Below are 12193 nucleotides of genomic sequence, written 5' to 3'. Positions count from 1 at the left end.
ATTTTAATAGTACTGCAGTATGAGAAGTGCAACATTCAGTGTGCAGAAACAGATCAGGTGCTTTCTAACAGCAGTGTTCCCTTTAACACAGCAGCAGTTCAAATATTTCTGTCAGTCTGAGCTGAAACATGAATCTAATCAAATATCAAATCAAAGTTCTTTGCCTCTGCCAGGACGTTAACATTTGATCTAGTTTTTTACAAAGTTCCCTCAGTGTCCAGAGCCACCAACATACCTTTGATCAACAGCAAGTGAACATTTATAAATGTGTGTTTCCAGAACAGGAAGCAGCAGAACTATTGTTCTGTTATCAGGCAGCAGCACAAACGCTCATCAGCTCATTTACTGTGCAGGACTTTGAGTGTGTGAAGTGTGTGTTTGTGCTGGATTTCCTTTGGAGAATCTCAGTCAGAAACAAGACAAAGAAAAACTCTTTCAACAGTCCAGGTTGAGTTGACAACATGAACTGCATTTATCTTCCTCTGACTGACATGTTCTTCCTCCTCTGCACCGAGCCAGCTGCTAAGACTCACAAGCTCATTGACATTTTCTGATGATAAAGAAACTCTCTTCTTCTGCACAATATGAGCAGCAACAGAGAAGAAGCTTTCACAGGTACAGATGTTGCAGCTGTGGCCAAGTACATGTGCTGCATGTTGGAGCAGCACTCTAATGGACAGGCCTCTGTACTGATGGTGGGCTCTGCTCTGTATCCACCACACTGTTCTCAGCTGAGTCTTCCTCCTGTTCACACTCTGATGAAGCACCAACAGGGCCAACTTCTTCTCTGGTGGCTCGGATGTTGTTGCTTCCACAGGTTTCCCTCCAACAACCCTCTGTTCCTGCAGTGAGTTCAGTAAGATCTGGGTAAACACTTGAGCTCCTTGAATCTGGCTCCAGCAGCAGTTTTCACATATACAATGTTGGCATTTTGCTTGCGTGTCTCCAGGTCTGTTCTGAATGTAGACTTGAATTTGACCACGTAGGCGGGGTCATCATCTGAGCTCTCCATCACCTGAGAGAGATGACAAAACACAGAATCACAGAGCATGAAACCAACGTTTCTCCTCCCAGAAGTTCAGTCACAGACCTGCAACAGAAACAAGAAGATTCAAATGACGCAGAGCTTTCATTTACTTATATCCACAAACATGTCCTCTACATATTCATGCTGTATTTACACACACATACAGAGGCTGTTTGTCTCTCACACACCGACAGGACACTGAGAAATACATCATGTTAAATATACCTGCAGGCTTCCAGCTGTGCACTTTGTCCCTGTCAGCTGTGATTGCCATGGCAACCTTGGTGTTGTGCGCGATGCAGGGACGTGTTCAAAGGCAGACGTCTGGCAGCAGCATCATATTTGATGCACTATCTGTACTGAGTGTGCTGACTGTATTTCAAATGTCCCACTGCTGTGCAACATGAATCACATGTTCTGCACGTTTCTGTAACTCCCAGGTAACCATGGTTACACAGCCACGCCCAGTAGTCTCCAGAGAGACCAACAGCTGGTTCACGTTGTAACGCCGTGGCTTTCGTAGTCTCTCCTTTTTCTACAGCTCATGTGTTCTTCTTGTGATGCTGCGTCTTGAGGCTCATACATGCCGTCATTTGTTGATCCTAAGAACGTTCCTCAGACCGACTTCTTCAACAACAGATAACTTTAGTTGTATCAACACTGCCTCCTGGAACAGTTTAAAATGAACATGTCAAAGATCTGTACCTGTCTCCATGTTTCTGTCCCCGCCCCTTTCTTTCTGTCCTGGGTCATGTGAGCGCTGCAGTAGTATTAGGCCCACCCTCAATGCTCCCATTGGCTGAGACGCATAATGACGCCCATTTCAAGCCAGCACTGATCAACATCCCTCCTGTGACCCATGGCTTTTATATTCAGAGCCAGTGAGCACTTTCACAATAATCATGATTTTAAAAACTGTGATTAAAATAATTGCTGACGTTAATCAATTAACGAGTTAACCAGATTATAACAGGTTAAGTTGCCCTAATAATTAGACTTTGATGACAAACTGATGTGATCTCCATGTTTCCTTTGTTGGACTGTGGGCGAGTGTCAGAACTGAATGTACTGAGTAACATGTAGAGTTTAAACATGTGTCAGTTCCAGTTTTAGAGCTCTAAAGTGCAGCTATCATGTTAGGAATATGTTAGGAATAGACAGGAACACTGAGCACACTGAGGTCAAATCTTTATTTTACCACTCGCTGCATTCTTGATGTTCATGAATTCAGCAGCTTCATGATTGTCTGCAGCATTAATCTCATATTTCCATTAAAAGTGTTGAATTTGACTGTTTGATGTTCTTTATGATCTCTGGCACCAGTTCATCTGTAGGCTGAGCTCAGTCCATCCATTTAGTGAAATGATGTTTAAAGGTCTCCTTGTTCTGTGAGCGTGCACAGATCCTGAAGCAGAAAGCCTGGGTTACAGAGAAATGATCATCACTGTGATGATGCTCATCATCTCTGACTGGGATTTGAGGTTTTGTCAAAGCAGCAAAGAAAGCCTGGCTATGTTGGACTGGGTGTGGAAGCAGCTCCCAGTTTGAGTTCAGGAGACAGACACCCTCTCTACTTTGAAGATCAGCTTCAAACTTTCCTTTTTGATAAAGCTTATAGTTCGAGCTGGATCAGGTGACCCTGAACCATCCCTTAGTTATGCTGCTATAGGCTCAGGCTGTTGGTGGACTTCCCATGATGCTCTGCTCTCTTCTCCCCTCTTTTCACTCCTGATGCTTTTATATGTCACTACTGCATGTCCTTAACTTTTGTCTCTCTGTTTTGTTCTTGTCTCTCTGAGCTCATCTCTTCCCTTTCCCCTCACCCTGCAACCAGTCATGGTAGATGCTCCTCCTGGAGCCTGTTTTCACTGGGAGGATCTTTGTGTCAAAGGGAGTTCTTCTTCCCACCATCACCAAGTGCTGCTCACACTGGTGGCGGTTACCTTACACTGTTAAACAGCTTCAGATGACTGTTGTTGTCTGTTGGGTATTGTCACTTATAAATAAAGTTACAATGGATGGATAGATGTTATTGTGACAAAGAGAAAACAACTGTTGACAGATAGATTGTTGTTTTGTGTGTTTGCAGTCTGTCAGGCTGTCTGATCACAGAGGAAGGCTGTACTTCTCTGGCCTCAGCTCTGAGCTCCAACCCCTCCCATCTGAGAGAGCTGGACCTGAGCTACAATCATCCAGGTCCCTCAGGAATGAAGCTGCTCTCGGCTGGACTGAAGGATCCAGGCTGGAGACTGGACACTCTCAGGTATGGAGAGAAAATCTGATAGAGGAGGAAGAGCTGGAAACATTTCCTGTGTCTTTCCTTCACTTCCTGTTTGTTTCCTGCAGATGACACATGAACAATCACACATGCAGGAATATTTTCAGGGACAGACACACTAGTCTAGCTGGATAGTTCATGGATATTTATGTAGGGGTCTCCAAGGAGTCTGTTTGCAGGAACATTTAGGTCACAGGTGTACCTGATATAGATACCAGTGTACCTAATAAAGTGTCAGCTAACATTTGGAAATGGAAGCTAAAATAATGACAAGCTCTACATTCACAGCTGAATTCACAATAAATTTGTTCTCAAGTGCACATTTTTCTGTTATTGTTCTCAAACAACAGAATGAGAATGAAATATTGATTCTAACAGGGCCCATAAACAGCATTAGCTTAGCAGCATTAGCTTATCAGAGTTTCCATCATGGTCACACAAATCCTTAGCAGAGAAAAGTGGCCTACTTAGCAATAGCTGCTCAAGTTGTATAAAGAAAGGGAAAACAGTATTAGCATTAGCTGCTAATGGCAGCTTACTTAGCATAAACTCTTCACATCTTTATAATGCAAGGGAAAGGAGTCACTCATGGAAGCCTATTTAGCATTAACGTCTCACATCATTATAACACAAGAGAAAAGGGTATTACCATAAGCTACTAATGCTTATTTACCTCAAATTAGCTTTAGCTGCTAATGGTAGCCTACTTAGCATTAACTCCTCACTAATATAATGCTAATTCACATCAAATTAGCATTAGCTGCTCATATTGTTATAAGGAAAGAGAAAACGGTATTAGCATTAGCTACTAATAATTATTCAGCCCTAATTAGAATAAGCCTCTAAAAGCAGCCTACTTAGCATTAACTCCTCACTAATATAATGCTAATTCACATCAAATTAGAATTAGCTGCTCATATTGTTATAAGGAAAGAGAAAACGGTATTAGCATTAGCTACTAATAATTATTCAGCCCTAATTAGAATAAGCCTCTAAAAGCAGCCTACTTAGCATTAACTCCTCACATCGTTGTTACCCAACGGAAAAGAGTATTAGTATTAGCTACTATCATTTTTAATAAGTAAGAGAAAACAGTCTTAGCATTATTGAATAATGCTAATTCACACTGAATTAGAATTAGCTATTTACAAGAGCGTACTTAGAATTAGCCGCTCACATTGTTAAAAAGTAAGGGAAAACAGTATTAGTATTAGCACATAATGCTAATTCACGTCAAAGTAGCATTAGTTAATAATGGCAGCCTACTTAGCAGTAACTGCTCACTAATATAATGCTAATTCACATCAAATTAGCATTAGCTGCTCATATTGTTATAAGGAAAGAGAAAACGGTATTAGCATTAGCTACTAATAATTATTCAGCCCTAATTAGAATAAGCCTCTAAAAGCAGCCTACTTAGCATTAACTCCTCACATCGTTGTTACCCAACGGAAAAGAGTATTAGTATTAGCTACTATCATTTTTAATAAGTAAGAGAAAACAGTCTTAGCATTATTGAATAATGCTAATTCACACTGAATTAGAATTAGCTATTTACAAGAGCGTACTTAGAATTAGCCGCTCACATTGTTAAAAAGTAAGGGAAAACAGTATTAGTATTAGCACATAATGCTAATTCACGTCAAAGTAGCATTAGTTAATAATGGCAGCCTACTTAGCAGTAACTGCTCACTAATATAATGCTAATTCACATCAAATTAGCATTAGCTGCTCACATTGTTAAAAGGGAAGGGAAAAATATATGAGCATTAGCTGCTAATAATTATTCACCTAATTAGAGTTAGCCCCTAATGGCAGCCTAGTTAGCATTAACTCCTGACATCGTTATAATGCAGGGGAAAAGGGTTACCATTATCGGATAATGCTAATTTACATCAAATTAACAATAGTTAATAATGGTAGACTTCGTATCATTAGCTGCTGTCATTCTTACAAAGCAAAGGAAAACAATATGAGCATTAGCTGCTAATGCTTTTTCATCTAAAATTAGCATTAGCCACTAATGGCAGCCTACTTAGCATTAACTCCTCACTAATATAATGCTAATTCACGTCAAATTAGCATTAGCTGCTAGCATCAGCCTACCTAGCACTAGCTGTTCACATTGTTAAAAGGGAAGAAAAAACGATATTAGCATTAGCTACTAATAATTATTCACCCCTAATTAGAATTAGCCGCTAATGGCAGTATACTTAGCATTAACTCCTCACATTGTTATAATGTAAGGGAAAAGAATTAGCATTATCTAATAATGTTGACCTTGGCCCACTGGAAAAGTTCAGAACTAAAGATTTAGGAGTGTTTCTCGATAGCTCTTTCTCGTTTGAGAAACAAATGAACTCTGTTATTAAAACCAGCTGTAAGGTTTATATTGTTGATTGTCATTTATGCTTAGAAATATTTACTCATATATGCTTAGAGTTGTATAATCGATTGCATAATGATAGAGGTTTGATCCTGAGTAGTCTGTAAAGACTCTGTGTGCCTTCCAGAGTGCTCTGGCATGCACACACCATTTGTGGCCATGAGAGAGGTCGTACCCTCTCTTACTGATTTATGGTGTAGGACAGGGGTCTCAAACTCAATTTAGCTGGGGGCCGCTGCAGGCAGAGTCTGGGTGAGGCTGGGCCGCATTAGGTTTTCCACAAGAAAGGCATGGTTAAAAAATTCCAATCTTCTCAAATCTCTTTATTTTTATTTTTTAACACAAAATATGAAAAATAAATAAACAAATTAAGAATGAATAAGAAAATAAATCAATCTGTAATACATAAATAAAATAATAATAAGATGTTTTTAGTCAGTGAACTTGTGTGTTTTTTTCAGTCTTCTATATCTGCTGTGTTTAGATTGAAATGTCTGTATTAACAGTTCTATAACCTTCTTCTGAACATGAATGGAACACTGTAGAAAATGAACTGTTCTTCTGAACATGGCTTCTCTTGCCTACTCCTTGCTGCTAGAGACCTGGCAGCGTTTCCTCTCGCATAGCCGAGCCAGATTTGGCCTGAGGGAGGAAGCAGTTGCGACCCTCAGTATGTCTTGAAGCTGATCATCCGTAAGTCTGGACCTGTACTTGGACTTATTGAAGTTCAAAGTGGAGAAGAGCTTTTGGCACAAGTATGTGCTACCAAAAAGGCACATGGTCCGCTTGAACATTCGGGAAAGCCGAGGGAAACTAGGGCTCAAGTCTCTCAAAAATTGTCCAAGCTTGTCTGCTTTTCCACTCACCTCCCTGAACTTTGCTTTGAGTTCAGAGTTGCACTGCAGCTCAATGAGCTCCATTTGAAGCACAGAAGGGGCATCTTGCACATCAAAGGAGAAGGGGTCCGCAAAAATGTGAAAGGTGGCTCTGTGTGTCTTGAAGTCAGCAAATCTGTGATCAAATTCCTCCTGTAGCCTCAAAATGACATCAACATACTCGTCAGCACTGAATGGTGTGCCTGCATCCACGAGTGCCTTGCATGCTGGGAAATGGCAAAGGTTTGTCTGAGAGAGCTGAGCTTTCCAGAGCGCCAGTTTTGTGGAGAATGCTCTCACGTTGTCATAGGCAGCACTGACAAGTTGCCCCTGGCCTTGTAACGTCTTGTTCAGTACATTAAGCTCATGTGTCATATCAACAAGAAAAGCTGAGTCCATGAGCCATTTGGGATCAGTTAGCACAGGAACACTAACTCCATCCTTCTCCATGAAGGCTTCACTTCTGCTCTCAACTCAAAAAGTCTCTTTAATACATTTCCCCTGCTGAGCCAACGTACCTCAGTGAAGTCGAGCACATCCCCATATTCTGACTCCATTTCCTCTAAAAAAGCACAGAACCTTCGGTGCTTTAAGCCCCTGGATCTGATTTGGTTGATGCATTTCACAACAATAGACATCACATTGTCAAACTTCAGGCATTTGCTGCAAAGGACCTGCTGATGGATGATGCAGTGCAGAGCAATGGCCTCCTCCACGCCTTCCTCTTCCAGTTTGTTTTGTGCCACCAGTCCATGTTTCCTCCCTGTCATTGATGGCGCTCCATCTGTTGTTATTCCAACAAACCTCTTCCATGGCAAACCAACATTCTCAATGGCATCACACAGCTTGTAAATATCTGCTGAGCGGTGGTCTGGCCATGCATTGGAATTACTGTGAGCAGCTCCTCCATCACTTCAAAACTGTCATCAACACCACGGACATACATTGGGAGCTGGGCAGTGTCGGTGATGTCTGTGGTCTCATCAAGAGCGACTGAGTATACACTGAAACATTTGGCTTTCTCACACAGTTGGTCATAAATGTCACTTGACAGGTCAGAAATGCGATCTGCTGCGGTGTTGGCAGAAAGGCTGATGTTGCTAAACTGACCTTTCTTTCCCGGACAGACTATATTTGCAGCCTGCAATATGCACTTTTAGACAAATGCACCTTCTGTGAATGGCTTCCCTGCTTTAGCAATCATCTCACTAACCACGTGGCTCCGACTGCTGCATTATTCTCTTTGGTTGCTTTCTTGGAGAAATCTTGCTGCCTCAGTAGATCTGTTTTAAGACTGGCAACCCGGTTCGCTCTCTCGTCTCCCTGGTATTTTGCATCCAGCTCAGCATGTCTAGTTGTGTAATGACGTTTCAAATTGTATTCCTTGTGCAGCGCAACTTTCTCTGTGCAAATAAGACAGGTCGGGGTGCCCCTGTGCTCAACAAAGAAATATTGCATTTCCCACTTTTCCTGAAATTGTCGGTGCTCATCACCAACCTTTCTCTTCACCGCAGGCTTTGAAAAAGACATGTTTGGGGCTATGTGACATTTATAATTCTACTTGGTGTCACTGTCGCATTGAAGTTTCAATCAAGCGTTTAGCCGACGGACGGGGAACGTCTCAACGCGTAGAGAACGTCATTTCTGCTTCTTTTTCTTGCAACCGTAGCACGGCGATCGGCAGATAAAAAGCCGGTAGCAGTCTCCTTTGTTTTTACGCTCGATGTTCATGTCTTTCATGACGACACGAACACCGTGGCGTTTGCAGATGGTAGAAAGTGCAGGGATAGCGAGCGCAAAAAAGGCGACTGCTCACGGCGCCGGGCTGTTGTTACAGGAGAAAGAAGCGGAAATGACACCGTGACATATAACAAATAACATCAGCTGTTTCTGATGTTAGTTGTTTTGACTGCTTTTACATTATATTGAAATATATGTAATGTTCATGTTTGCTGCAATGCAAACGCAGTGATGCAAATAAAAACATGGAGCCACAAATTACGGTGCGACCCTATAATTAGTCCGGGTTACCGGGGACTGTTGTTGCCGATGAACAGGTGTCGCTATGTGACTGCAGACTAAATTGGGCTGCATTGAGTTCATGACTTTTCTTTTATCCCGCCGCCTACGCATCACTGTGAGAGTTAATATGAGATCTCTCTCTGTGGAAAAATAACTTTAAATCCCACTGACGTGTGTATAAATCTATATACGTATAATGTCCCGCTGGGCAGCAACTTAAAAAAACAACTTTTTTTGAAGTGTTGTGAACGCAGCGCGCTGGGGCGAATGTCGGCGTTTGCCCAATAGAAAGGAGGAAGCCAGCCAGGCACAGGAAAGAAAGAAACACTCCAGGGCAACGCTGCTGGAACTTTGACTCATTGAGAAATGTTTCCCTGCTTGCATCAAGCCCGGCTGGTATCCCCTGAGATCCATATCCCACCCTGATTGGTGGGTTAATTCAGCTCCGCCCACAACACTGTAAAGTGTCATACATTATCAAACTAACATTACATTTTCATATTAAGGTGGGGCCAAAAACTATCGTCCTGCGGGCCACAATTGGCCCGCGGGCCGCGAGTTTGAGACCCCTGGTGTAGGAGGACACCTACTCTGTGTCTGGTTAAGTATAAGAGCCCTTTGTTAGGGGGACCGCTGGACTCTTAGCACCAGCTTTGGGGTCACAGGGTCACATCTGGAACACACACACACAGACACAGACACACACACAGACACACACACACACACACACACACACAGACACACACACACACACACAGAGACACACACACACTCACACACACACACACACACACACACACACTATGCACAGACACACACAGACACACACACACACACACTATGCACAGACACAGACACACACACACACACACTCACACACACACAGACACACACACAGACACACAGACACACACACACACACACACACACAGACACACACAGACACACACACACACACAGACACACAGACACACACACAGACACAGACACACACACACACACAGACACACACACAGACACACACACACACACACACACACACACACTATGCACAGACTGGTACTCTTTGTTCATACCTGTGTAAGACGTCATAATGAACTTGTGCATATTCATGTAAGCTCAATAAAGAGCAGTGTTACGAGGGAGCAGACGAGAGCGACTGAGGTCAAGTGAAGGAACGGCGCTGTCACAGTTCTCTCCCTCATCAATTGTCTGGTTCCAGCGGTGGGTCTGTGCTAGACGACCCATCACCAGCTTTTTCCACTGGTTACCAGTACGTGGTAGAATCCACTTCCAGATCTGGTTGTCTTTAAATCTGTGAATGGATTGGCTCCATCTTATCTCTCTTTAACAAAAGAATCCAAGTGGAGCCCTCAGGTCTGCAGATAAGCAGCTTCTGACCAGAACTAGACGTAAAAACAGAGGTGAGCTTTATCGATGGCTGCAGCCAAACTCTGGAACAGTCGCCCTTCACATCAGGTCGTCACCAACACTGGACATTTTTAAAAGCCGGTTGGAAACACATTTGTACTCTGTAGCTTTCAATCCTGACCAGTCTTTATAGTCATTACTGTGTATGTTTCCTATTTTCTCTCTACTCTGTGCAGCACTTTGGCTCAAGCTGTTTTTAAATGTGCTGATAAATAAATGTAGATTTCTTTGAATAAAACAGTGGAGCCGAGCTTTGAGCTCAGTGTGTAACAGTGTGTGTGTGAGAGCCATGTAATGTCCATGTGTGCATGCTGACTGTGCTGCTCTGACCCCCCTCCTCCTTTCAGGGTGGAGCCTGCTGGAGTCCGATGGTTGAGACCAGGTCTGAGGAAGTGTAAGTGTGTTTTTAATGGGATTCATGAAAACAAAGCAGCACACATTCAACCATCTTCATCATGTCAGGAGTCATCATCAAAGTGTCAATCAATGAACAGATGATGGATCAATAACTGCAGCTGGATTGTGTTTGTTCTCTCCATCAGATTCCTGTCAACTCACAATCGACACAAACACAGTGAACACAAAGCTCCAACTGTCTGACAACAACAGGAAGGTGACACGTGTGGAGGAGGTTCAGTCATATCCTGATCATCCAGACAGATTTGATGTTTATCCTCAGCTGCTGTGTAGAAATGGTCTGACTGGTCGCTGTTACTGGGAGGTCGAGTGGAGAGGAAACGTTTATATATCAGTGAGTTACAGAAGCATCAGAAGGAAAGGAGGCGGTGACTGTTTGTTTGGACACAATGATCAGTCCTGGGGCCCGTTCTTCGTACCTCGCTAAGTAGGTTAGCCGGATTAGATTGTTGACGATTTCGCGTGATCCTGGATCAGTCGGTTCCCCGAAGCTCATCCGGGACTTGCTGTCATAGCAACAGAGCCGTAAGCGTAAACCTGCTGGGGAGCAGGTTTACTTTATGTAAACAGGATTAGATCGCGGCCACGCAGGTATGTCCGCGTCATTCATACGAAAGCAACAGCGATATTCCACCACTGTTTCACCATAAATAAATAACATCAATGTAACTAAAGATAATGCAGCACTTGATCCTTTTATTGATGTCACACAGATACATACAGGTCATTTCCTAAAAAAGGGAAATGTACTATTAACATTCTATTACATGTATGTGATTATTACAGATGTAATTCATATTTCAGAGTAGTAATTGTAAATTACTTCGTGTAATCAAGATGAGAGACCACGGCTATAAAAGCGAAGGTGGATTTGGGAAGCCTGTCGCAGCCATGTCCTGTCCGTATACGCGACCAACCCATTGCGGAAGGTGCAAGATTGATAAGGAGAGTCCTCAGAATTCAGCGTATATTACGGGATAGACAGGATCCTTTAGCTCAGCGCGACAGTGTGCTCATTGAGAGATATCGATATTCCCGTGAGGGTATTATTTACATAACCAACTTGTTGACGAGGGGGTGCAGGACCACCACCTGTCTTTTTTTCCTCTGCCCTTTTCTTGGTTGCTGTTATGAACAAACTAACAGAGTATTACAGGCCAGTATTACCTTGCCAAGAGACGAAAAGCAATCTAAGAGATAAATATTACCATTCTGTAGAATACTCCTGTATTCCACTTTTACTTGTTCCCATGTTCTTGTGGGTCCTGTTGTGGCTCTAATGTGAAAGGGGATATAATATAACATATTATAATATAATATAATGCCATATGATATTGGACAATATAGTGTCATATGATAGATCTACCCTACCGCCTACTGGTGTTGGCCAGAGGGGCCGATGGCGCGATATGGCAGCCTGGCTACAACCGTAGCTGCCTCCACCAGTGTGTGAATGTGGGAGTGAATGAATAGTGGTATCGTAAAGCACTTTGGGTGCCTTGGAAAGCGCTATATGAACCCAATCCATTATTAGTATTATTATTAAATTACCTACGAGTTTGATTTGTCAGCAACTTTCTGCCAGCCCTCTCTCCTTGCTTTTGCAGCCTTTGCAGTGTTCTCTTGCGTTTTAATTAAACTCTGAAACTCCTGAAATCCCTCACTCATGAGTTCTTGCTCTGCTGCCGGAAAATACCGAGCACGCCCCTTGGACATTTTCGCCGACCAATCAGCGGGTTGCCGATCAATGTTTCTAC

The 12193-nt window shown here is 42.8% G+C and overlaps 1 protein-coding gene across 3 annotated transcripts in view; it reads left to right on the top strand.

The window, feature by feature from the left end:
* The window catches only part of LOC146606895 (protein NLRC3-like), a 597012-nt gene that overhangs the window by 448258 nt on the left and 136561 nt on the right, over positions 1-12193 (top strand). Inside the window, exon 9 of one of the 3 annotated variants that reach the window (XM_085349315.1) lies at positions 3117-3309. The exons of the other annotated variants lie outside the window; for them this stretch is intronic. Coding sequence (XP_085205441.1) covers positions 3117-3309 — 193 coding nt within the window. Of the gene's footprint in view, positions 1-3116; positions 3310-12193 lie in introns of those variants that run through there. 3 annotated transcript variants of the gene reach the window in all.

This window comes from Diplotaxodon limnothrissa, unplaced genomic scaffold (genome assembly GCF_057381915.1).
Source record: "Diplotaxodon limnothrissa isolate DT_005_m unplaced genomic scaffold, D_limnothrissa_male_GT1.1 unmapped_scaffold_4, whole genome shotgun sequence".
In the NCBI taxonomy this organism is placed as follows: Eukaryota; Metazoa; Chordata; class Actinopteri; order Cichliformes; family Cichlidae; genus Diplotaxodon; species Diplotaxodon limnothrissa.
The sequence above is the reverse complement of the archived record's forward strand: the minus strand, read 5'-3'. Positions and strand labels throughout refer to the sequence as shown.